The 27,818-nt window shown below is 34.9% G+C and overlaps 1 protein-coding gene and 1 long non-coding RNA gene across 6 annotated transcripts; one reads left to right on the top strand and one right to left on the bottom strand.

Moving 5' to 3' along the window:
- Nucleotides 1-1,455: 1,455 nt before the first annotated feature.
- LOC143907627 (uncharacterized) lies at nt 1,456-26,034 on the bottom strand. 3 transcript variants are annotated; one of them, XR_013259914.1, is made up of 4 exons: nt 25,722-26,034; nt 25,336-25,443; nt 5,419-5,512; nt 1,456-5,229 (listed from the first exon to the last, which is right to left on the bottom strand). XR_013259914.1 is itself a non-coding variant. In XM_077424500.1 (3 exons), the coding sequence occupies exons 1-3, from the start codon at nt 25,408-25,410 to the stop codon at nt 5,225-5,227; spliced, it is 174 nt and encodes a 57-aa protein (XP_077280626.1). In that variant the 5' UTR covers nt 25,411-26,034; the 3' UTR covers nt 1,456-5,224. The 3 variants fall into 3 exon arrangements, 1 of the variants encoding a protein (XP_077280626.1); XR_013259913.1 differs by lacking the exons at nt 25,336-25,443; nt 25,722-26,034 and adding an exon at nt 13,004-19,009; XM_077424500.1 differs by having other exon boundaries at nt 25,336-26,034.
- LOC143907626 (uncharacterized) lies at nt 9,100-11,255 on the top strand. 3 transcript variants are annotated; one of them, XR_013259911.1, is made up of 3 exons: nt 9,310-9,615; nt 10,098-10,225; nt 10,313-11,255. It is a non-coding gene; the product is annotated as an uncharacterized LOC143907626 (long non-coding RNA). The 3 variants fall into 3 exon arrangements; XR_013259912.1 differs by having other exon boundaries at nt 9,310-9,634; XR_013259910.1 differs by lacking the exons at nt 9,310-9,615; nt 10,313-11,255 and adding an exon at nt 9,100-9,303.
- Nucleotides 26,035-27,818: the final 1,784 nt, after the last annotated feature.

Genomic DNA, 27,818 nt, shown 5'->3' with positions numbered 1-27,818 from the left:
TGTTCGAGTGGGTGTAGAGCAGACGTGTCCATGCGTAGGATGCCGAGCTTTGACTTGGGCTGTGCGTATCTCGCGATCCGTTCGGAGACGCACGCACGCACGTATACACGCACGTGTCCGGCGCGGCGCCGCGCCGAGAGCAGAGCGGAACTCGAGGCCGTTTGCTCGTTGGTTAAGTCTGGCGGCAGGAAAGTTTTCCGTCGATCTAATTGGTTGAATTTCTCTATGGGGCGACCGCCTCGGGGGAAACTTGTCCGCAATTTCCTATGATGTTGGCGAGAATGAAGAGAAGGCGATAAGGCGAGCGAACTTGTCAGGATGGAGCGTGCGCGTCCGCGTACATAAGACGAATGGAGGACCGAAAGAAAGTAAGGCATCCCCAGAGGACGAGGACCCTCTGGCATCTCGAAGCGGGGATGACTCTCCGAAACCACAAAGAAGGGGATATTGCGTATTCAGGTCCGCTACTATAATCTTCCTCGCGTATTCCGGATTCGTAATTGAATTATCAGTTATTTACACAGTGCGTTCAAAAATATGTAATATAAATGGGTATAGGAATGGCTATTAAATAAACGGTTATAAAAGAAATTAATTCATTTCTTTTTAAACATATATCAACCAAAAACTTTTTGAACTATGCATAACAGTATTGGAGTACCAATAATTCCTGTGCTGGAGACAAAAATCGGCAACAAATTTTTTAAATAACAAAAATATATACGGATTGTTATACAAAACAAAAAAATCGCCAAATTGCTGCTTTGTTCGGTAGTATAGAAATTGTTTTAAAAATAATTACATTTTTCCATACCGACATTTTTTCCGCATTTTTTCCGCGCGCGGTAACATCTAAAATTTCAACACACAAGGTCATAAGTTAATTGAAACAAGGTGGAAGAGTTTCGGATTCTTCTCAAGATGCAAATTAAGAGATTTCTAGGACATACAAATAACTGAATAAAGTGGGATAATTTGCAACTTTTGTTGTATTTATTTTATAACGACTATGATGCAAATTAATAAATAATATTGAACTCCGTTTAATGTGATTAATTAAACATATTAATTAAAAATATTGTTTTGTAGAATCTAATCAGATATCCTAAGAATTATTAAAGTAAAATTAAATTTGAAAAAATAATAAATATCGATTATTAAACCTCAGATATAGATATGTATATATAACAATTTCATTTGTTTATTACTCGTTGCTAGTTTTCATAAATTTGATATCTTTTCACGATTTGTTAATAAAATTAAATTAATATTGAAAAAGTGGAAAATAATTTGTAAATAAAATAGAACTAAAATAGAACTAAAATAGAACTAAAATACTAAGATTTAAATATTTGTCAAAATAAAACAATTTTGTTTTATTATACAAAATCTATTAAATTTATTTTTACATTCATTATTTTAATAATTATTACAATTATTATCCATTACATTTATCTACAATTTATACAATTATTAAATCATATTAAAACTTGGACATAGATACGAATAAAAATATTGCGATATATCAAGTTATCAATTATTTTTTTTTTAATTTTAAATTTGTATTTTACTCGTATTTGCGCTTTGCGCATGCAATTTACGATAACTATCTCAATATTGTGGAACAACCGCAAGTCATCAATAAATCCGTTCGGAAAACGAGCATTTGCGCGAGCCAAGGGAAAAACCGACTATTATACCTATAGCGAAAATGAAGCTTATTATTTCGCAATCAATACATACTACGTGCAAGTTTTCTTTTCTTAATCAACGAGTATAAACAAAACATAAGCTTTAATTATCCCTATTATGATCCTTCTTCTAATCTATCACACCATCAAACGCATATGTAGTGGATTTCTCGTTTTTATTCTGCTTATAAAATTAGATTGCATCGAGCATATCACTTTTCCTCTAGTATTTTTCGCATAATCGCTCACAAAACGTGTATGTATGGACGTAAATATGCAATTTGTATATAGATGAGTATTCGCAGTGTATTGAGCTTGAGTCCGTGGTTTATTAAGCCCAAATGACTGTGCGGATCAGTCATCCCCTCGCGGGATACGCGCGAGTTTCTGTGGCGTTTGTATTACATACATCCTTCTCGTGCATCGTATTCGATCAAAATGCAAGTCACCTAATGTCGCGCTAAGAACCGGCCGTCAATGGCAGACGCGATCATAAATTTTATCACATATACGTCTGCATCTCGCGCGCGTATGATCTTCGACCCGGTCTGCAATCGTTACGTTGCATTTACGCGCTCGGCTCTTCGGGATCAGAACGAAAGAATATTCCGCCATCAGGTTATATGCAGTAAATAAAGGTATGAAGACGCATACACAGTAAGCTCACCCCATTCCACGATACGCTGACCGCTGGCCAGTATCGTAACGTCCATACTGCTTCCGCAAAGAGTTTCAATGGTCGCAATTTTATGGGCGAAGTGTGTGCGAAGCGAGCGGATTAACGTAATTTTCGATGGCATTAGGATAGTGAGAGGAAAAGGTTATGAGAGCGAATACTCGATAACGATCAAGATATTTTCAGTAAACATCGCTAAGAAACGATGAGACCGTAAATGCCAGTCGCTTTCGTATTATTCGAGAGGCAGTAACAGCGTGACATGTGATTTGCGTATATGCAACGGTAACTCAACCGTTGTGAGAGATTTGCACTTTTGGACAAGTGCTTTACTTGCGAATATAATAAATTTCGTAACACACAATGAATAATTCAGAATTCCGACAATTTACAATTCATTGTTTTCGGTAAGTAAAACACCCTTCTTATTTTAGTGTTTGCGTATAATTTATGAAAATTAAACAACACATTTTTTAAGCTCTGCAATACCGACATCGGTGGAGAGCATAATATCTTCGCGCTAAACGTAAACGATTTACGGTACGAAAAGCGCCTTGAGATTCCAAGTACTTTTTTTTAAAATAAGAATTCTACAAAATAATGCGCGGTGGAAACGTGAGGTTGCAATTCCACTCGTTCCTCCATTGTTATCCGAGGCGTATATACAAAAGCGTGCATTTTCCGAATAGCAAGTCCATGAATCCGCGACGAAAGTTCCGCAACTATGCCGCGCGTCTCGCTGACGATAAATCGCTGTTACGCTAATAGTATATGAGAATATAATCGATGTAGCTATTTGGCGGTGACATGTGATACTTCGGAAGTATTACCATCTTTGCTCTCTCGACGCGCTCAAAAAATTTTAAATCAGAAAGAACTATGCAGAGAGCGGCGCGCGCCTGTAAGTTCACGGCGAAAAACTTTCGCTTGCAGATGCGAGTATAAGCGAGCTTAATAAACTTCGCGAAATCTCTAGCAGGGCGAGCGGAAGTAAATCGCCATCGCGTTGACAGCATTAAAGATTTATAACTTGCCCGCGCGTGCAGGGAAGAATCATAATGTACTTGGAAGCTTGCAGTCAAATATGCTTGCTCACCATCGCTCGCAAAGCGTACATTCTGATAAATTTTCGATTACGATATTGTGGGAGCAGTTTCACAATTCCGCAGCACAGTCAGTAAAATTGGAAGAATATTTTATTGCAAAACACATTTTATAATTAAATTGATTTGAGCTAGCTTTATCACGAATATAAAAACTTTAGACGTTAATACTGATTTACTGCTTTCCCAGATATATTCAAGTATAATGTGTGCTTACCGTGTATCACTGAAAATTTAAAAATTGGAGTGGAAATCTGTCACTGAGAATTTATTCAGAGATCGTCGATATTGAAATGTTGAAGAGATAATAGCGGACGTGGCAGATACAATTTTTTTCATCAAATTGCACACAAAGTTCTGTCAAATTTCTTTTAAACGAAATAGATCTATCGCAACGTACGTTGTTATAATATTAATTATATGTTGTAAAATGTTCACTGGACAATATCCGGAGAAAGCTGTAGGTTTTATCTAATATATTTTTTAATACTATGGGCCCACAATATAACAAGAAAAAACGAAATTCTGTTGCTTTCCACATTCTCACATCATCTGTAGGGGAGATCGGGGTTTGTTGGCACAAGAGGCAAGTTGGTAATGCGTTCCGTTTATGTATTTATAGCGAAAAAAAACAATGGAAAAGTTATCACAAAATATCTCTTATATGACATAGGTACTTTTGCCAAAGTTTTATTTTAATCCGACAAGTATTACAATAGAAAAAGAGAAAATTCTGATTCAAGAGGTGCAAGTAAATTTTCGAGCGTTTCTCAAAATATCATATTAATGTTTTTCAGCTTGAAAAGCAAATCAAAGAGACGTATCATTAGTTAAAAGAAAAGTTTCTGTTACTATACGACATGTTATTTTGACTAACAACAGTAATTTATTATAATAAAATGATTAGCTTGACTTGTTGTTGCCGCGCGCGTGAGATCTGTTTGAGCATGTGATTTGCTACCTATACAATGCTGATAAAATTAATATTTTTATGATGGTGAAAGCTACATTTAAAGTAGTTTACAATTATGTTTTTCTGCAACAGCATTTTGCTATTCAATTATTACAAATTAACTTTAAAAGATACAATCTTTATCGCGAAGTACGTATCTGTTACCCGTTTTGTCTTTCTATTACGTTTTCATTAATTTAACATGAACTTTTGTCGCATAGCCAACTTACCCTACTATCGAGGTAAGTTGGCTACAATGCAGCATGTTCGTATTTCACTTATTACAAAATAACTATACAGTATACAGGAGCGTTCTTAGCATAAAAATGTAGAGAAAGGTTCTCTCTATCATATTAGTAATGTTTAATCATGATAATTAGTTGTATAAAAACTCAAATGCCGAAATTGTGAAAACGGTGCCATTTTCTCAAACACAGCATTCTACGTGACAATTCTACTCTTTTAATACGACTTATCCGTGCTTTACCAGAAATTAGAGTCCAATATTCAATCAATTTTTTCATTACCCCACTGCATAAATGCATCGAATCCAAAACAAACTGCGATATTAAATTAATTTTTGGTTCTATATATATGAGAGGCGTATGCCCATTATGATACTCAAGATCATCTTGATTTCGAAATGATGTGTCAGTTTTCAGTTTTTTATTTGTTGATTCATAAATTGTTCTGTTTCCACATCGTTTACCATAAACAGTGCACCTTTCGCATGCACTGGAACCTCCATGTCCTTTTGTCATTTTCAAAAAAGGCCGAGCTGGAGTGTCGCATATATGATAACTTACTCTGTAAAGACTTCATTATTAATTATAAAATCATTATTCATTATATTATTTAAATCTGTAACAAATTCTGTCAAAAAAAAAACAATTTATATTTGTTGGTTTAGCATTATCGTTGAAAATGGCAACGACGAAAGGTTTATAAATATTAATTTCGCAGAAAATTTTACACAAAATATCGATATTTACTCACCGATTCTAATGACCGGCGGCAGCGACATGGCAGTGCTGATCGAAATGACGATTATTATGACGAACAACAGTGCCATCTTCCGTGCGTGCTCGACCTGAAAAATAAAAAGAAGATACTTGCAATGCGACATTAAAGAGGAAAGCATTAAACAGAAAAGTTAAAAAAAAAAAGTAAAAGTAATGTCAAATTTAATAAATGAAATTAATTTGTAACAAAACATTTAAAATATATTACCACAAATTTTTGAATATACATATAATAATAAAGTACTTGTTTGTTTTGTCAAATTTTGTTTTATCATTACATTTTGTCAAATATAATGCATATATATATGCCTGCACATCATCGTAACATTACTCATATTTGTTCATCGGTATAGCTGTCTGGTCAAATGGACATCTATTGGAGAAACAATGCAGGCGTATAAAATAACTAACCTCATAAAATCAGGTTCCGAACGGACCAGCAAAATGCAATCTGCTGGAGGCCATGCTTTTTCGCTGGTAAATTAATTGCTTAAATGGCTAGCACGGTTTTGTACGGGATCATTTGTCGAAAGTAACAACCGGTAGATTACGATTTATGATTTTTATTTAAAATGAAAAGTAAGCTCGTACCGTTAGGGATGTGAGGATTGGCCTGGAGTTTATTAGTCAAATAAGAATTTAAATATCTGTTATTCCTAGTCTTCTTTACTTTTCTGCGTTTTGAAAGAAAACAAATTCACATATGTATAATACCTACCTAAAGAATATTTAGAAAGTAATTTTAAACTCATTCTGTTTTTAACGTATAATAATTTTAAACTTAAAAGGTAATTTGCTAATTTAGTTTAAACTTTTTAAATATGTAAAAAAATATTTTATTTTAAACAGTAATTGATTAAAGAAGAAAAAAATATTTAAAATAATGTTACGTGTATATTGCATGCGATAACAACTTTCTAAGAAAGATTGCAGTTTGAAGAGCTTGGCCAAGAAGAGAGGCACTGCTCCGTACTTTTTAACACACTCGCCGTGCGTATCAATAATGTTGGAACGAGGGTACGGTTTAGTTTTATTTGCGCTAGACCTCGAAGATGGGGCGAGAAAAGGGGCGCTATGGTCTCTGGAGTGAAATCACATGGGCCCGCGTCTCCACTCCCGGAGGTGCATTTTCCGGAGGAAGAGATGGAAAAAAGGGAGTCGACCTCTCTGGTAGATACGACCACCATTACGTTGGTGCCGGAGATACTAAGGGAAAAAGAGAAAGAGAGATAGAGAGTCGCTCTCTTTATTTCCGAAACGATTTCTGGAGTTTTTGGTCTTGCCACGATAATGTGTCCCACGCCCGACTCTATCTCGACGTGCCGCATTGTGTTGCGCGACAGTCCCGTCCCCGTAACTTCAATCGCGCTAACGCGACAGATAGAGTTCGTACTTAAAACTGCGTTACGAGAAAAATGTAGTTGAATCAAGCGCTTTCCCCGGCGAGCAAACTCCCTCAATCTCAACGACATTCCGTGGAGCAAACTACGAGAAATACCGCAGAATAGCGTCGAGAGAGACAATAACGTTATAATTTCCTCCGTGAAATGGCTAACGGTAAAGTTTGCGAGTTTGCGAGCTCAAAAATTTTATTTCACGTATTTATTGTTTTTTTTTCTTTTGGTGTCAGAGCGTATCTAACAAGAATTATTGGTGTGATATATATCGACGCGCGCAACTTGCAATTTCTTGATCTGTGGTGTGATCTGTATTACATGCATTAACTAATTAATTTGTGTCAATCTGTATTGCAACTATTGCATGCATTAACTAATTAAATATTTTATTAACAATTTACTAACATTGTCCACATTGCTAAATGCATTTTAATGCAGGTAGAATTATTTATTACCCACGCGATAATCAATTTTGTCGTGATTCAATACATTTTATTGATTATCACTAGCATAAGCTAGTCTCGTGGTTATTAATCACAGATATTAATTCAATTACATTATTATCTATCGCTAGAGGATACAACATGCCATTACACGTGCTATAACATGAAAATGTCAAATGGCGCGAAATGCAAGGTTTCGATTATGCGGTTTAAATTACACAGATGTGCACAAATGAAGAAGCGTAATCAAGCGTATCTAATATCAATTATTAATATCAGTTGAATCGTCGATTAAAAACTTTTTTACATCATAATACCGATCTATCCCAGATTCTTTCCGTGTTGTGCAATAATTTACACCGTTAATGTACGACGTGCAAAGTAAATGGAAGCGAAAAGCGAACTGGCAAGCCCTCGGCATCAATATTTGACGATCAAAAAGCTGTGGAACCGGGAGAAAGACCTCGCGCGCATTACTCATCGGCGAGTCACCCCTTTCGCGGACGACCAGCTCTCAACGGAAGTTCGGTGTCGATGCATGCGGCTCACGCTTTCGCTATTAGAGTTAGCGTAAACGGATTTCAACTAACCCAATTTAGCCGAGGGTAACTTTGCCTTTCGCTGCGTGTTTGTTTGCCGAACGGCGCGGTCCTAAGCGCGCCGCTTGATTACGTAGGTGTGTCCATTGCGTTTCAAACGGTCTTTTTTCATTCTACCGTCTTTCGTCTCGGCGCGCGACGCGGCGCGGCGACTACGTGCGGCGTTCGCCCTTCTTTCTCTCGCGTAGTCCTAGTAAGTCGGGGCAAACTTTTACCCTTAATGAAACCGTCATCTTGTTAAGAATTTATCAAATGCGCAACGAAATATAAATAAGATTATGCACATTTTTTTACAATAAAATATGCATGGTAAAATGGTTTCAACGAAATATAAAAAACATGAGAAGCGTTGTACGATTATAAAAGGCAAAATTTTTAACTATAAAATTTTGGTTATATAAATAAATGTAAATATGATTTTTTTGCTGACGGACGCTTATTTATTAATATTATTAATTAATAATTTGTGAAGACAGTTTAAGGAATTTAATGTATGTTAGAGAAGAAAAAAACGCAGGGGCTTTTTTGCGAAGGTGTAGAACATTTACAGTGCGTTTTATCGCCGATAAAAACGGTATTACATCTGCTTTTTATGGCTTTTACGATCGGGAAGGATTAACGTAGTAGCAACGACCATGTCTCCCTAGATCGTAAAAGACCGCTAACTATAATTCTGAACAGAAGCTATATATATTTTTTCTTCTTTTTTCTTCAGAGTCATTTCTACGATTTTACATGTGCATCTCAATTTGAATAGAGCGTTTCTAATTACTCGGTATTGCAACTTTAATTTCCGTTAAAAGAATAAAGAGCATCACAGAGAATAAGTTGATTAAGTTTTAAGCTTTTGCTTGTTAAAACTGATCCGATTTGTTGGTATAAAATTTGCATGTTCTGTATTGAAAACCATCTCTGTATAATGCTTAACGATATACTGTCTTTTAACCAAAATTAATAAGTATAAGTAAGGATATACTTATTTTACAATATGACTGATTATGAGATGTCAATAACTCTTTGGTTAATTAAATACTTAAAAATTAAATATTTAAAAAATAATTAAATAAACTATTAAGTTATTAATAATATTTATCATAGTTTTAGATAATTGCTCTATTTTATTGTACTAAAAAATGTTTTAATACACATTATTATTTGATAATAAGTTAATTGTGAAATCCAAGTCGTTGTTATTAGGTATCTCTGATATATAAGAAGCAGTTCCAATGCGAGGGCTTAAATAAACAAGTTTTATTACGAAATGCGAGTAAAGAGAAGGAATAGATGGGACGTAGCAGATTGATTCCGCGCGATACCACAACCACAACCACAACCAGAAGAAGTTGCGAAGCAAGTGGTATAGGGAGGGTAAAATCGACGCGTATTGTCGAAGTAACGAATCACCAATCAGGCTTTAACGGTTAGTCAAGACGATATTTCTCGTGAAAAGAGAACGGATCTTAACTTCCGGGCCTTCTCGTTTCATTTTCTCTCACTTCGAACGCGGCGCGGCTGTAATAAATTTCTAAAAATTATCGGAGCTCTCTTATAATCGAAGGAAGCGTGTAAGCTACGTCGCGTCAACGATACATTGCACCGCGAATGAATGCTCGGTGGGCGGTTGCGCGATTAATAACGCGACGGTGGGTGTCAGCAAGAATTTCATAACTTCCATATTCTCGAGGAGATTCAGGAAGAAAGTTGACGCGCCACAGTTGAGCGAGATTTAACGGTAATCTAACAAAGAAACGGTAAATGGTTAATCGATAATTCCACGTCGCGTGAGACACGTTTGCGACATGTAGACAGATAGATAGATAGATAGATCTACGAGAACGAGCCGAAGAAATTAATCGTTTGGTTAAAGAGTATGGCATATTGATTGATATTTAAGCCTATTTATGATATTTCAATTCGCAACTTTCATCTTTTAACTCTGGACAATTTTTCCGGGCAGCTATGGCAATTTTTAGCTTTCTCCTCGGAGAAATGAAGCTTTCTCAAATAGCTTATTTGTAGATATATTTATATAAATTCTCCAGTAAATTAATAAGAATGACAAATTAGAAAAGCACAAATTGAGATATATTTAACAGTCAATTGTCAGTATTTGTAAGATAGGAATAGAATACTCATATTTATTTTAAGTTAGTTCTTTATAAAAATCAAAATTATAATATTATCTTTAACTAAATGCATACATTTTATTCTTAGATCATGAAGAAATTACAAAATTGCAGCAAAGACAGATAGAAAACATCGAAACTACATGATGCTGTTAAGAAGCAAGTGCAGACTGGAAAATTATGAATGTCTGACACGTAGCGCCGCTTTCGGGAAATGTATGCTTCAGAAATGTCAAATTGCGAGGTGGAGGAAGGAAGGAAACACTTGACGAGCACATCTCTTGTTTGTCTCGATTATTTCAGAACAAAGCGTTAACCGTGCACACGGGGGTGCATGACTCGGAGTCGGAGGAAACGCGAAAGATGCTTAAGGGAAGAAAGAAGTCGTTATTGTATTATACAATGCACGTGCCAGACTTCCACACTCGCGAAACCCACTTTACTCACGTGGAAGCCCAACGATGCTCTTCGGGGAGCTTCTCTTCGCGAACGGGAGGTATGACGAGCGGCAAAAAGAGACTGCATTTTTTAAATAAAAATTAGAAACGCGATGTCAAAAGAGTACGCGTAACTACAGTTGCATATTTGTACATCACTTTAATAAAGACGCAACGTATTTTTTCTTTAGTGGATTGAGACAAAGCAGTTTGTAATAATCGCAATAATTGCAATGATCACATTAATAATGAATCATTCGCGGATGAATTACAATAAAGGGCATAAATAACGAGAGAAAGATGAAGTATTGATTGCTGCGTAAGATAAAATTTATTTAATAGCAAAGGATAAAAACATAAATTAACAGTAATGATGTAAAAATTTTGTTGCAAAAACTATTATTACTAAATTAAAAAATCAAATATATGGTTTCATATTATATTACCGGTGTAATATGAAACGAAAAGTTTGTCTGAATCATGAATGAATGAATGAATGAATTAATTAGCGATGAAGCCTAATGCACGTAGCGAGTATCCGTACTAATTAAGAGTGTTCTATATTCTTTAACAATATCATTAACAAAATTAACAATAACATTTTTGGACTCATAAATAATTGAAGTACAAAATTCTTCATAAATTAAACTATGGATGTGAATATATAAAATTTGATTGTAATATAATTATCCCATCTAATATAATTATCAGCTTTATTTTAGTTTGCAATATAATTATAGCATGAGTTTTAAATATTAAAATTGAAAATTTGTTAATAAAGTATTTAGGTACCTAAAAAATTTATTTGCAAATCTCTATTAAAACTAAAGAGAGTTATTAAGTAATTTTGTATACTTAAAATTATACGCTATATATCAAATAAAAAATGATTTAACTTTTTTATTCAAATACTTCCCGAAAGATTTAAATAAATAAACGTATTAAATAACATAATGTACGTGTATACATTTAAAAAAAAAATTGATAATTAATATTGATAATAGCGAATATGCTTAATGAAAAAATGTCTAACGAATTAATCAAACTTCGTATACTGACAACATACTGTATATAGAGTATGGGGTCAAAGGAAAGTGAAAGTGAGAAAGAGGATATGTAATAGAAGATATTTGGGTTATCATACATTCATTAATTATCGCTCGGTCGGAAATGGCATGGATGTGGACGTGACGCTCGGACGTGGAATTTACGGATATCATCGCGTTTTAAGTCAAATTGTATAATAACCGATGTTAATATACCTAATCGTGTTACTGATACATTATAATAATGACTGTGTTGATTATTCTAAACCATGTGAATTAACAACAACTTCAATATCAAGCAAACAGTTTGTAAACGTCAACAGGAAGGAAATTTGGATACATTTAGTTCAAAACTCATTTAAAAATGTCAGTGTTTTTTAATATGTAGTGTATATTTATTTACTATATAATAATTTCTTTACAATATATTTATTATGATATATTATATTTTCTCCACCGCTACAGATATCTTATGTGGTGAGCAAAATTAAGCGGATAATGAAATTAATTTATATAAATCTGAATGAATTTTTCTACGTTTTGATATTAGCCAAATTTATTCAAAAAGTAATGAAAAAAATATTAAAATGAAGTCTTTTAAGTTATAAATTATACTAATTAAAAATTTAATAAATTAATAAACTGTATTTGATCCATAGTGATTACGTGAAAAATTTGTCTATTAATGCAATAGATCATAAACTACATTATCACAGTGCAAACTTCCTTAAAGATAATATATCGATTATTCAATATGCCGTGTTTAACGATCGCTTGTCAAATACTGTAATCCTCTGCGAATTATGCAAATCCTCTATGTCATGAGAATATAGTCTCAAAACTTCTATGACACTCGAAACTATTTATGAAAGCAGATATTACGAATCGTGTTTCTGCCAGGCTATTTTGAAATACTTATATACTCGTTAGCAAGGATATGCAGAGAGACGGACAGCAAGCAGATTGGCCTTTTTGATGCGGTATTAACACTATTCATCGCGCTCGTCTCTTTTATCGCACCACCAGTTTTGCATTGTGTGCATATATGTATGTATAGTATTTCAAGAGAAAATATTTTATCTAAACATTCTAAAGCCCCTTAGAAGTAAAAAACTGCCATATCGTAGCATGATATGACCATTTCTGTGTCAGAAAGTAATAGATAGTTAATCCCATATAATTAGTTTTGTCACTTATTTAGTTAAATTACTAAAGTACATAAAATGTAATACTTATTACTGACATTTACATATTAATAACTATTTGAAATCAAACTGGCGAATAGAAATATTAACATTAAAATTAATTGTTTTAACTCATTATTTATTTATTCTTTTTTATAGAATTATGTCACGTTTTATTTAAAATTATTGAACTTATTGACAATGTATTTGTATTTTCTATCAAAACGGCCAGTGTATATATTTTTTTCAAGCATGCAATTTTGTTGACAATTTGATTACTCAATAACAATAACTGATAACTGATAACTCATACAAGACAACACTTACATTCGTCTATGGGATGTAGAAGATATCGATGCATCTCACGAGACTCGTTCCACACAACATGACTATATCAACGATCCTCAGAAAAGACGAAACTCTTTTTTTGTTCACTCGACCCGGTTCAGAACAATCGCGACGCTTTTAACATTTCGATGCGTCTCCTTTAATCCTTGATATGCTCTATCACCCTTACAATTTTATTATAGAGTCATCGCGATCTCCTCTGCATCCTCACACGATCGAACTATATCGTTCTTCCCGATTTTAAAGCCCCCCATATGTTTTTTGTTGTCGCGTCTATAAAAATCGCATCATCTTGGTCACTTTATCGTTATCCGCGTCAGTGCTTAAAGGAGGTAGTGATTCAAGAATGCGCTTCTGCTATGGTTAAGTTCACACAATCGATCGATTAATTTCTTCGTTTAAAAAGTCGTGAAACTTGCCTTTTCGATTCGCATAATCAGAACACTCTTAACTTCTTCGAAGCTAAAACCTTCCCCCACTAGAAACACTAAATATATGTTACTCATTCAGTGCAACGAACTCTCTTCAAGTTCACCGATCACCGTCTAACTCCCCAAAGAATTTCGAGATTGCGAGAGCCGACTGATCTGATCGAATGATGGAAAACATCCCGCGACGCGTCGTGATTCCCTCGAGCTCTCCGTATCCACTCGCGGCAGAACGTCGAACCTATTTTCGGTGCATTAGATCAAGCGATTTTTTTCGACCGGCTTGCGGGGTCTGCACGCAAACATCCGACGACGACGACGACGGCGACGAGAACCTCCCCGTTTTACGTACGCGCGGTCCGACGATCGCGAGAGACGCGCAGGCACTGGCTGCGCGAGAACTTACCGCCACCCCCGGACGAATGCGCGGACAGGCAGTGCGGGGTAGTGGGTGGCCTTCGAGGGGTAGCTCGAAAGGGGTGCTTAGTAGAATGACAGAGAGAGAGAGAGAGAGAGAGAGAAAGGGAGAGAGAGAGGGGGAGCGAGAGAGATAATAGCATCAGAAAGGAGAAAGAAAGATGTGAAACGTTCAAGAGAAAAGGATGATGCGCACGAAACACACGGAATCCTCATTCGACATCCTGCGCGATGTGCCGAAGACGCAACTCCGCAAAAAAACGAGCCTGCATCCGTCTATCTGGGTTAACGGACTTGCGCGACCCTGACCATCCCGTCGTTTCACGACGCGAGCGTGCAGTCATTATAGAGTGCCATTATAACCGCGCGCGGAAATCCGGATGAATTTCTACATTGCGATGAATCTGATACGTCAAGTTTCGAAAGAAACTCCGTTACTACCCAAGTTTATATTAGGAAAAGTCTATCTTCATTCGTTTGTAATTTATAATTGTTAATACTTCGGAAGGATAGCTTTTCGTTAAGAAAAGATCTAAAATTTTAATTTCGTATATTTCATGTATCTATTTTCTGAAGTAAAAATCTTAAGACACACACACGAAGTTGCGATACACGACGAGCGATATTGAATCGAAAGAGCGTCTCACGATGTCGTCTCCTCGAAGGCTCACTGCAAGAAACAGAGTTGCATCTTATCTGGATTACCGAGTTTTCTCGACACTGACCATACTTTGGCCCGAAGCGCAAGATCCACTTCTCGCAGTCTCTCGCAGAACGATCGCACAACTTGACCAAAATCCAATCTCGCGCTATTACGTAGGCTTCGGTGACACGGTTTAAAAATTGCCTTGCCCACGGACCTTTGCCGCGCGAAGCACCTTCAGACGGAAAAGATAGTGGAAAGTAGGTGGAGAACAGGACGAGAATAGTATACCCGGGGACATCCTCTTTTCGTTTTAAGTACATAAGGCAGTCTGATGAAGAACCGAAATTGCTTCCCACCTGGATTACTGTGCTCGTCTCCCTCTGACCACGCTCTCAAATTAAGCTCGTATATTTGACAATGTTCGCGTCGTACGTTTTGCGGGAAGGAATTAAAGCTTCATCTCGCGGGATTTACGCGGGAGAGCGAGGTTCCGCAACCGAGGAATCACCTTACTAGGCGCACAAGAATCGTTAATATTCTCCCTCTCTGCCTCTCTCTCTCTCTCACTTGTGAAATAAATTCCTAATTATATCACAAGTAAGAGCTATGCAAATTTTAAATATTTACATCATTCGCACTGTGTGTCGGGGAAAGATAACGCGAGTGTGAAGTAGTGTTAACCAAAACTATGAAACTTAGCGGAAAATAGCGAAATAGGGATACAGAGGTTTAAGAAGGAGAAATAAGTTGGATAAGCGAAGCAACGCATATCGACTAGGAAAATGGGCTTGAAGAGTTTTCCGTGCTGCGGTTCTGGGAAAAGGGCGGAAAGAACGGAAAGAAATGCCGGAAGAGAGAGAGAGCGCTTAAAAGGAAGGAGAATGGAGTATCTAAAGTTGATTCTACGCTTTCTGGAAGAGCACAGATAGAAGACTACAAAGTGAAGCGAAGTCGTCTTATCCGCATTAGTGAACAACGACCCTGACCACTTCTCCTATGCAAAGAGGATTGAGATAAAGTTCGCATTCATCAACGATTTGATGCCCTTCTAAACGTCTCTCGCCATCATCAGTTATTCGGACGTAAATATTCATTCTTAAACTGTCAGATTTTTGAAACGAATATTCCCATTTATTGTGTCCATTTATTTCCCTCTAGGATTATAAATCTTTAAATGTCACTTCATCGAGCAAAGATTCATTCGCACAAATATAATTTTTTTTATAATCCTTATTAAATCACTAAAAACTATTGTCGTTATATATTCGTTACATACTTATAGTAATTACATATTCGTTAGATTTATTTATTTTACACATTTGTTGTAATCTCTTGTTAATACATTTGCTATGATACTATATTAACACGGAGTATAATGTTTATAGTTTTGTATGGAAAGAGAGAGAACAATTTTAATCTTGTTTAATGCTCGGGCAATAATAAATTTTGATCTTAAGTAAGAAACGGAAGTGACCCCCTCTGATTTTGATAAGCTTTTAACATGGTGCTAATTCTAGATAAAACATGGAACGTGTATTTTTTTATACGTGCGAAAAAACCGGCTTTTTCAAAGGGGGTTTTATCTTCGAAACATTGGGTACGTATAAAAAATACGTACCTTCCTTATTTTGATCTATAATTCTAGGATACAACATATTAAAAGCTCATCGAAATCGGAAGGGGATAGTTCCGTGGGAGCTTCTTGTCAGTGTAAATATATGCATATCTTTAAGTATTTTTAAGTCTTTTTAGAACAAAATGAAAACAGCATAAATTTCATAATTTTTTTTTAATTTAATAGATTATCTTTTTTAAACATTGTCAAATAGTAATTTTCTATTTACATTTTAGCTTATTAACATTTCCATTCTAGATATCTTTCACTGCGAAAGTACAAAAGCTAACATTTTTGAATGGCATTCAATGTAAATGTGAAAAATGTAAAATTTTAAATTTTAAGCTGTGCTTGAAGTACGGCTCTTGTTATGATATACATATATTACATATAGTGTTTCAAACTTTAGTAATAAGAATAATATTACAGGATGATGATATATATTATGTCTTGAATCCTTATAATAGCAATGGCTTTTCAAGAAGTCACTACCACTGACAAGACTCTTCTTTATCTCCTTTATTGCAGTCAATTTCTTTTGTACGTTGCCAAGTAATTTTTCATTATTGCTTGCTAAACGACTACCGTAACCTCGCTACTTCTATACATAAGTTCAATGATGCAAAAAGCACTCGCAAAATAATAACTAACAGGTTTATCAATAATTATTGTTACAAATGTTTGTTTCATCATGACAATTACAAATTTTATTCACTTTTATAATTTTTGATTTATCGATCCATACTTTCTCGTTGAATACCATCACGATTTAACTAAGCTCTCTGAAGAGAAGGTAAAACGCGAGAAAAAAGGACTCTGTTTTCCGCGCGAATTAAATTGAATCGAAATGTCACGGTTCGCTAAAAGCTAATGAGCAGTTTATTTCATTTGCTCATCTATCGATCAACGCGGAAGTGAACAAAAAAATAACTTTTAATGAGTTTCTCCGCCGTTGAGAATTTTTGCTGACTATCTTTTCAATATATTTTCTCCGTGTGTTATCGGGCAAGACGATTAAATTAAGATGTCTGTCACAGCGGTCGTGCTATCTAATATTTCTTTGTTATTGCACTATACACATTCAGCATATAATTCTTCAGTAGAAAAATCGTCCGTTCAGTTATTATCATCAAACGCTATCGTGTCGCGGCATCTCGCTGTTCCATGGTGTCTCTTTTAGTAACGTATAGCGACACTCTGGCTGAACACCAAGAAAACTGCTGACAAAATTTTCACGAAAGCATGTAACTCAGCCCTCGTGATATCTTTTCTTAATGGGATAATAAACTGTCCGTGACAGCAACATATAAAAAGTAGACTTCTTATCCTATTACTATATGCGTGATGACCGTAAAGGAATGTAAAAAGTGAACTTCTTACCTATTACTGATGACCGTGGCAGTACATTTATATAATGATGACGCAAATAATATAATAAATTTTGTTAAGACTACGACGTAGCTGTAGGTTAATTTTTATTGTTAAAAATTTATATGATAAACAATAAAGCATCGTATATTTATCGAGCAATACGTAAAATTTAGTCACGCATTTCAATAAGTGTTTGCGTAACAATTTCCTCGTCAATAAACTAATGAAATATTAACGAACGTAACATTATTCCATCTCTTATATTTACCATACGCGAGCGAATAATTTTCTTTTTATTTTAAATTGTACAACTCGGTTCGTGATGTTATACGTGTGAATGTAAAGACATATATGATAATGGTTTGGACAATAGCAAACAGCGAGCATCACAAATATGTTCTCTTTTGTGCGTGAATTCTACGAATTTCGTATTTGAGTATATATTTGTAATTTTTATTTGATAACAGTAATTAAACACAAACAACATTGCAATTTCGGGAGACACAAACATTTACACAGGGGTATTGATAAAATTTTTGAAATATTTGGAGAACAGTTTTTTCGAATCGATGCTTGACGTTAAATTTATATTTTAAGTTTTTATAAAAATTGAATAAATTACTTTTTATCAATTACTAATCTGAGCAAAACGAATGTTCCACAACTCTAAAATGATCTAGATTTTTCTAAATTTTAACTTGAATATTTTATTTACTAGAACACTGAGCGATATGTGCGGAATATTTTCTGTACAAATCATCCCTTTGGTGCAATTGCATAAAACAATTTTTAAAGTGCACCACATGTCCGCGATTCATTCGAATGTACTGCAATAGCCGCGGGTTGAATTTCAACGCAAAAGGGTTAAAGTAAGTTGTTCACTGGTGCAGCGAGTGCATCACATGCGGATAGAGCAGCACGCAGAAATTACTATTTTCTTTTCAGAAAAGCTATACGGTCACGTCTGTATGCGCGCACAATAGATAAATCAAGCGACCCGGCAAACGCTCTTTTTTCCCGGCCGTCATTCTGTTTCATATTTTTTCAAGGTGTTTCTCTTGCGTGATAGAAACCTGCCGTCGCGGGCGACAAATATCGGTCAGTAATCCCGTATAGCATTGTGTTCCTTTCCTCTTGACTTTTTCTTCAATCAAGCTGTTCGGATTACAACGTCCGAGAGCTTTGTAACATGCTTTTGCGCCCAAACGATCGTATTTCGCGTGGATTTTGGTATTCTCGACTCCAGTGCCTCGCTCGGTTGCACCTCGATTTCTTTTTACGGACGGAATTAATTACACGCTTTGTTTTTCTCATATCTAGCTGACGCAGTGAAACCGATTGTGCGATCGCGATTATGATCAAACGCAACTGTGATTAAACGTGATTCACTTCCGTATTGTATAAATTATCTGAATTAATAAAATTACTTCGTTTTTTATATTATGAGACTTTTAAAATTTATTTATTTTATAAGTCAAGAAATGATGAAACAAAAAGATCGCTTCAATTGTGAAGGTATTAATTATCTTTTGTATTACTAAATACATTTTATCATGTTGTGAATAAAGTAGCGGTATTAAATTATAATAGAAACTATTTTATGCAAACGTTTTAAATATTTTAAATTGTAGGATTATAGTATGCTAATACCATGCTGTGTATTCAGAGATGTATTTTTTTCGAGAAAATAATTTTATCTCAATCGACACAATTATTTTTGCAAAATTTGATTACGAATGGTTGGACGCGTCGCTATGCTAGAAATTTGGCCAACTCAAAATTAAATCGTCTCTCTCGTAACTCAATGCACGGCCGTACTACGCATGCATGAATAATTACTTTTTTATTAGTCTACGCGAGATTTGACCTAAATTGTTAGTAAAACTTTAAAGTGAATTTTTTAAATGAAGAGTTAGTAATATAAAGATATTAAGTAAACTTTTATTACAAATTTCAATTTACTTAAATGATGATTTCAATTGTCTATCTATTTTGTTTTATTATCATGTAATATTCCTTTCGTTATTTAAAACTTTAAAAATGCACATATTGAAAAGAGGCATTCTCTTTTGAAAGCTTAAAACGCAAACAAAATATTCTTATTGTGGAAGCATCTTTTTTTACAAAATGTTTGTTCTCTAACACACTCTGGAAGAGAGTTATATATATATTTTTTTTTTTTATTTTTTTTAAGCTCGCTTGAGTTGCTGAGTCGAAATTGTGTGGCCCCGTTTATTTGCGGCGATATTCGAGTCTATTGTTCATAAGCTAGAGCGTATATATCGATTGCCGGGGCCTTGGATCCTCGCCAGATCGTTTGGTACCCAACGAGCCAGCCAACGACAACGACTTTCATCCTTGACTCTTCCTCCACTGGCTTTGTCATAGTTTCACGATCGTCTTTCATCTATACGCGCATCATAACTATGCGGCTAAATTTATTTACTTTTAATCCACGAGATTCATTGTACAACCTTTGTATTTTTCAATAATGTGGCAGTTTAATATTTTACTACTAACTTCGACAAATTTCTCGCAATTTTCATGGAATTGTTGCACAAAGTTTTGTGTCTCTCATAAGTTGTAAACAATTTTATAGAGAGATATATAAAATTCTTTCAGAATATTAATTTTAATGTAAAATATAATTTTATCATACACTTTAGCATTCATACTTTATTTTTAGTGTGCATAGTAAGAGAGTGCACGTGCACGAGGCAAAAAATATCTGTTTTTTTATCTTTTCCAACAATTAACATGTTTCGAATAATTATTCAGAAACACGTGAAAATTGCACATTAATTGCCATGCTTAATAATACAATTTTAATAACATATTCACTTCAAAATGCCACGACAAATTTTGTATTAATCTCAACAAGTGATTAAAATTTAATTTTCATATTGCCAATAAACATTTGGTACGGGGCAGAAAGTTTCTGATATGCAAACTTCAGGGTAATAGAAGTTGACGGCGCAATGTTACATCTGATATACGATGCAAACAATTTAATAAAAGTCTCTTCTTGAGTAATAAAGAAAATTTTGTTGCACAGTACAATTACTCTTTGCAAAGTTGTTTCGTTTAGATATCAAAGTGAAAATGTCTAAAGCACGACTTGGCCACGAGCGTTTGTTAATATAATTATAAGTTTGCAATTTAAGCTCTTACGAATCGGAAATTAAAAACAACCACTATCGGTCGTTGGCGACGTGATCGCACTAACAATAAGAACCTCACGAACAATCTACACTTGAATCTTTAACTGGTGCATCTTAAAAGAAGAAAACGCCAACAGAGCATTGAGAATTCACCCCAGATCTATTCTTTTTAATCGTATTATTTTACGGTCTTTTTTCTTTTTTTCTGTCGCATGTCCGGATATATAATTATTTTATTTTAAATGATAGAAAAGAGAGATAGAAGAAAGTGCGAAAAAACCGTATGAGAATTGCGGAACTGCGAAGTGAAAGTACAGGATGTTATTCATGTATATTATACTCATTCGTGTATTGAGAAGAATTTAATTAAACGGACCTGAAAAAAATGCATTTATGTACGTATATTCTACACCACGTAACGTTTTCTGGTTGAGTCTACTCAACTCTTTCGTAGTTCTCTACAGATATAGACAAAGATTTATCAGTCAGCGCAAAACAAAGTTTTATGATAGAGATATTTAAAGCATGCATCACCCTGCCATTAGCAAAACCATTAATTAAGGTGGCAGCGCTCGGCAAAGCGAGAGTGATAAAAAAAATAGACATTAGAGATGGAGAACAAGTTGAAAAGCCAGTTCATATAGCACAATGATATCACGGCTATAGTCCCTCATTCTTTCCCTTTTTCTCTTCTGAAGGGCCCTTTTCCCTCATTCTCTACGCTCTACAGCGTATCTCTGCTCCTCTTCATCTTCCTTCTCTGCTTCCTGACGATAGAAAGGTTCACTTATCATGCCAAAAATAAATCCAGCACGGTCGGACCGGAGATAAATTTGGGGAAACGCATTGGAGCGCGAGGTGACTAACGATGACTATCATTCATTCTAGGCTTTCTTTTAAGGACGGGCTAAGCTCGAGCCGGCATCTTCGAGGCAAAGCAGATCCATCCTTAAGACGCCGGTTCAAAATTAATTAAGCAGCGCTTATGCGGCTCCGTAGTTTATTCTTCTTCCGAAGCCCCAGGTAGTCGGTAGCGTATTGGTTGACACGCCGAAACCCGCTCGAGGATGCAACTCCTCTGGAGTATTCCGGAATATGAACGTTCGTAATTAAAGTTTAACACACCGGTGATTTTACTTTCATCTAGAAGTTTCCTCGCAAATGAAAACCTGGCGAGAGATGATACTATTAAACAACAAAATCTTATCTTTGCTTTGCTAAAAACGTATACGTAAATAGTAAATATACAACCTTCCAAATTGCTTGGCGCTACTTTAAATTTAGAAACCTATAAATTAATATAACCAATTTAAAGTTAATGATAGTCTAATGTAAATGTTTAATCGGTTATCATCATTTTCTCGTAATTTTTTAATACTTATCGTCGTACAAATGAAAAAATTAATGTAATCGAACAGCTGAGAGCAATTTGCGAGTCTAAGTCAAATGCCAAGTTTATTATAACACTGATTTCAACCTTGTAAAGTCTACAAATTTTAAAGTCTACAAATACAAGCTGATAAAAAAAGAGGTTTCTTCCTAAAGAGCTTTGCATGCTAATGCCCTCGTAGTAGCTGTTGTTATTTCTCCGTTCCGTCCGAAACTGCCGCTCATCAGAAAAGCTACCAGCTTATTTGCTCTCTGTACCTTCTAACCCATCTTGTCGGGTACCAGTTTAATTAAAGGAGATACAAATTTAGCATTACCTATCTGGTTTGCGGATTTTACTAAATGTTGGTAATTTTGCATGTAACAGACACATCTAATTAACGTTTTCCGTTTTTTAGGTTTTACTTTTAATTTGGTCACTTTTTTACTTACTAATTCATCTTCAAAAAGAGCTTAAAATATCAAAAATATATAAGATATATTAATAAAATATATTAAGGACTGTTTTGAAGAGAACAATTTACAATATTTCGATGTTAATTATATTATAGATTTGTTGTATGATTTTTATGTATATTGTTATTTATCTGCAAATTTAGTTAATGATATAAAAAATCTGTAAGTCTTTGACACGTCTGGCAGATCAGAATTGTCCAAAAATAGAGTTTACTGTTTAAACACCGGTAACATGTCACCGGTGAGCACCATAATGGTGACCATTCGCTTCAGTTCTCCAATGCTGTGGGAATTGCTCGGGCGTGTCGGGCGACTACGCCTTCACTGCAAGGTTATATATGACCCGCAACAAACCGGAATCGCACGATAGAAAAGCGTCGTAGGTGGAAATCGATATACCGCGAACTGCAACACTCCGGTCTTGAATTTCGCGGGCGAAAGGCGAGTTGGATTTTGTCCAGTTACCAAGTCGGGCGAGACGTTTCGTTCTATTTTCGAGAGACGCAAGGCCGAGACGCGATGAAAAGTACGAGCGGAGCAAGAAATAGTACGTTAATTAACGCGTTCAACTTTCTAGAACTTGAGCCAAATTTTATGCAATGTATGTGTATTTTTAGTATCGGGAAAATGTATCGCCTTATGAAGTATTATCCAAACACTGATTTCTGTGAACGATATCATTTTGCTTGACAAAAAGGAGTTACTATTACAACATGTTTTACGGTATTGGACTCATTAAATTTCATAGTCTATTTCTTGCACTTTGAATAACACTCTAACACTACTTTTATACATTCTAATTAATGTCTTTTTGATGTAATTAATTTACAATTAATATCCAAAGTATAAATCGGCAATATTTTTATTGCATATTTAGCGCAAAATTTGGCTTTTAGTAATCTGGCGGTATACACGAATATTATTATCAATGCAATAATAACAAAACGAAATATTAGAAGAATTATAATTCGATTGTGTTGCGTTAGCGTTATGCTATATTGCGAGAGAATCGAAATACAATTTAAGAATAATTATTGTGTAGGTAAATCGATGCAAAACGATGCTATTTTCACTTTGACAGTCTATTGTCTTGATGGGGAAACTGGTATACTTTGCAGGTGAATCGATTGCCCTTTCGTTACTTCAACAAGTTTTCTCGCAACTTCTTTATTGTCTTTCATTAATTTGCTAATTGATAGTGGTCGCGGTTATGGCGAAATTATTGAAAGAAACACTTTACGAATTCTCAATTTTCTTGTCTAATCGAAAGCAACTCGAAATGAACTTCCAATATAGATTTTCTGTAGTTTATTAATACTCGTAACTGAAAGCTGTGCTAAAGTATTTTAAACTCGCTAGTTTCAAACTCGTAATTCCGAGTTTTAACGTCTCATAAAATTGATTCTACGTTATTTTGATAAAAATATTTTGTAACTTTTTTGTTTCTCTCTTGATGCACCATCTACGTAAGTTTTAAAAATCCATAAAGTCTGAATTGATCTTCATCTACATATATTAAAATTAAACACTCACCAGACGTGTAAAATCTAGATTCTATCTTTTTTTTTATTATGTTTTATGAATATATACTTATTTTGTAAAAAAAAACAACATAATTCTAACGATAGTAAGTTTTATTTAATGTCATAATATCTTGTAATCTTTTACGTTTTAAAAGTAGAATTACTGTTGAAAAAAACGATTTAGTACAGTATTCAGAACAGTATAAAATTATAACAATAAATTGCATAAAGGATTTTGTTTATCAATTTTTAGAAATAATTATTTTAAAAAGAATATCCTTTGGGCAACAAAAATTACTACTCATTTTATACTATTTGTGGTTACGTTGTTTTATTAAGTAACACATTTCTTTCGCCTTTGATTACGTCTGTGGAATGTTATTTTTCAGATAATAAGATTGTTTAATTAAACCGTTGATGTGAAGATTATAAACTTCCGTCATGATTAATTAACAAACATGGATTTTAAAACAGTGTAACATGTCTGACAATATTTATTACGCACGTTCCTGATTACGAGATCGTTCATTAAACTCTTTGCCATGTTTCCTGTCACTATACTGTGATCTAACGTAGCTGCGGGCAGGGCATATTTTAATTCAAATTACTGCCGTGTAATTTTTCTCGTCTTTGCCAGTAACTTTCATCTTCTTTTCATATCTGCATTAAAGCCAATAAATTTCTTCTTGGGTTGTCATTCTCTGATAGTATTAAAATTACGTTTATTAAAAAAAAAAGGATAAAGAATTTTACTTTATATACCCCAAGGGGCCTTAAAGGGCGTTTTGATGGGACGTACCGAACCCTAACCTCCAATTCATCCACTACCTTACTGTTTCCTCCTTTGGACCAACGGCGGTTCCTCAGATTACGAGTCTGGCGCTCTACCACTAGACCACACCGCTGCCCAAAATTACGTTTATATTTATTTAAATATATTTTTATATTTTTTAAAACACACACAACTTTCGGAAAAATATTTTAAACAAAATGGATTATGTGGGAGATATGCGAATCAATTACAACTAAATTAATTTTTAAACTTTCACAATACGAAAATTACATCTTGATATTGTTTCTATTACTTATATAAATAGAACTTGTAAATAAGTTGTTTACTTGAGATATTATTTCAAGATCTAAAATGCAGTTTGAAAATTGCGAAAAGATGATATATCGATCCGTACATCGCTCGCGTGGATTTTCCTGCAACGTATGTGAAGCAGTCGATCGCGTTAGACGGACTTTAAGCTAAAAGGCAGTGAAAGTGTTCCTGTGAAGCATGACGAGAGTAATGACACTCACACTAATGCAGCTGCACCGGGACACCTCCACTAGTTCAACATATGCCGATTTGTTCCAACTATTGACGTACGCCATTTCTTCTCACCGAGCGGCCACGATTTCTCTGTTCTTCTCATCGATATATGAAATAAAAAGATGATGATTTATGTAACGAATATATGCTGCACTCTCTCATAATATCTATAATAACATCTATAATTGTAACTCGCTTATACCTATACTATTCGTATTATTGCAGATATTTCGAACTCGTAATACCTGCAGTAATATCTATAATTAAGTAAGTACAATTAAATTCTCTTGTGAACAGAATCAATTGAGAATTGCGATTTGTCGATATCTTTTTTGTGCATTGAAACACAATAAAAATAAAAATTTGAATTTACATTTTTTATCTGTGTATATAGCTGTTGCTAATTTTCAAAGATTTTTTAATCAACGTGTCATCGAGTTGCAATCCCGAATTCCACCGCGCTGCGCAATCAAGCTCGCTCTAGGTAACCCAGCAACCGTTTGCGACTTATATTTCTAGGCCATTTAGAAATTCGATCGGTCCATCGCGGTTTCCATTGGTGGAACTGATCCAATTCGCGGCGGCACGGCAATGCTTCCTGCGAAGATCGAAACGAGAGCAGACTGCAGAACGGGAAAAGGCGTAGACGCGAGGTCCGGTTTTATTACGAGAACTTAGCGCAACACACGCGCGCGCACGAAGTGGACGCGTGTACACACACGAACGGCACACACATGTGCATTTACGTGCGGCGATGCACGTAGCGATCGCATGCACGCGCCACGTGATTACCATTCGGCATAGAAATTTGCAGCACAGATCCAGTCGCGCATTTGGCGTGTCGTTAACGTGCAATAAACGAATATTATCGTAATTTGACAAATTATTTTTAACCAGCTGGCTGTTATTTCGTACAATACTGGTTGCGCCGGTTGATCGCTACAATTATTTATCTTTAGAAATAATTTACATAGATTTCTCTTTACAATTCCCCCGACGTTGTGCTTTTATGCTCTATAACGTGCTATAAAACGTATATTACTGGAAAAGGGATTTAAGTGGCCTAGTTTAGCGATATGAAAAGTGTTGAGCGCGCGAAGATAGAAGGAAGAGGAGAATACGCGCGAAAGAGGGAGCTTGTAACGCGCGAATTATTCGGACAGAAGATACGACATGGACCAGCTGTTGCTTATTGCTGATTCTCGCACACATGGTGCTAACTCGTTACGTCGCACTTGTTGTAGAGTGAAACTTACCTTAAAGCATGCATGAGCAGTGCGAACAAGCGTGGGCTAACGAGCGATAGAATTTGGAAAATGATTCAAAGAATTCTCTGCCCCTTTGAACTGCTCCATAATTATGCGCGGCAGAGAAATTATGCAGTTTTTTTTTGGGGGGGGGGCAACTGAATATTTGCAGAAATCGTATATAGAATTCCATGCTCTGTTTGTGATAAAACCCAATTATAATATTGCACCGCGTAATTATAATTCCATATCTTATGATTATAGAATATCAAAAATTACATGTGTGGCAGAACATGTGTTAAGTTCACATAAACAATTTTGTAAGATAGGTTGTCGATTATTTAGACTTATAATTTCTAATTTTTAATTTGACTACAAGACTAATGATCAAGCGTGCATTAAAACTCAAAATTATTATTATGTTGCATATTAATGAAGAAATACATAGTTTACATAATAAAACTAAAATAATTTTCTTTTAACATATAAAAAAATTAGCTAATCTAGTCGTAAAATATTAATAATTAACATTTTTTTGCAATTACTTTTTTCCAGCGAGAGTTATATTTTAGCAATAGTAGCAGAATCTTTAGTTCTTGCTGCAAAAAATGTTAGTCATCCATATTTTACAATTAGATTTGCTACAGTAGCTAATCTTTTTTTTCCGTGAATATAAATTTCAATTTATCTTGAAAAATGCAATCGCATTCTTTCATTTGTCACTTAATTGCCTTCTTCAAGTGAGACTGTTTATATCTTCGTCAAATTGATATGTAAAGTTGAATAATGCGACTTACATTGAAAGAAAGAAGTTTAAATAGTGCGTTCTCTTAACAATGTTGTGCGAAATAAAAATTTTCTAACAAATTTTTCTTGTGAAAATTGGAAGCTTGATTTATGTTTTTTGTGTTTCTTCTGCTCAAATTCGCGATAAAACCGTGACAATGGCACATTATTACGTACATCAAATGACAAATTACTACGCCGAGAAACGATTTCACGCGCTACTGCCTCATCAAACAAGTTTTAATCTTTGACTGATAAGAGAATAAAGACGAAGATATTTTAAACACGACGCCGCGCCGTCTTCTTTCTAAAGATGCAGCCGGCCATAAAGAGACATGATAAGGAACTCTTTTTAAGGAAATTCACTCGCTCAGTACTCCAGATTACTTTCTAGATTGCCTATCGGATTTTAACAATTTAGACGGGCCTTTCTTGTG

Source organism: Temnothorax americanus, unplaced genomic scaffold (genome assembly GCF_048541705.1).
Source record: "Temnothorax americanus isolate GAGA-0224 unplaced genomic scaffold, ASM4854170v1 Scaffold85, whole genome shotgun sequence".
NCBI classification, from domain to species: domain Eukaryota; kingdom Metazoa; phylum Arthropoda; class Insecta; order Hymenoptera; family Formicidae; genus Temnothorax; species Temnothorax americanus.
The sequence above is the reverse complement of the archived record's forward strand: the minus strand, read 5'-3'. Positions and strand labels throughout refer to the sequence as shown.

Coding starts and splice junctions, on each gene's coding strand:
- LOC143907627 (XM_077424500.1), bottom strand. CDS start 25,410: ATGGCGTACGTCAATAGTTGGAACAAATCGGCATATGTTGAACTAGTG. Junction 5,513..25,335: donor CCCGGTGCAGCTGCATTAGT/GTGAGTGTCATT, acceptor TTTATTTTTCAG/GTCGAGCACGCACGGAAGAT.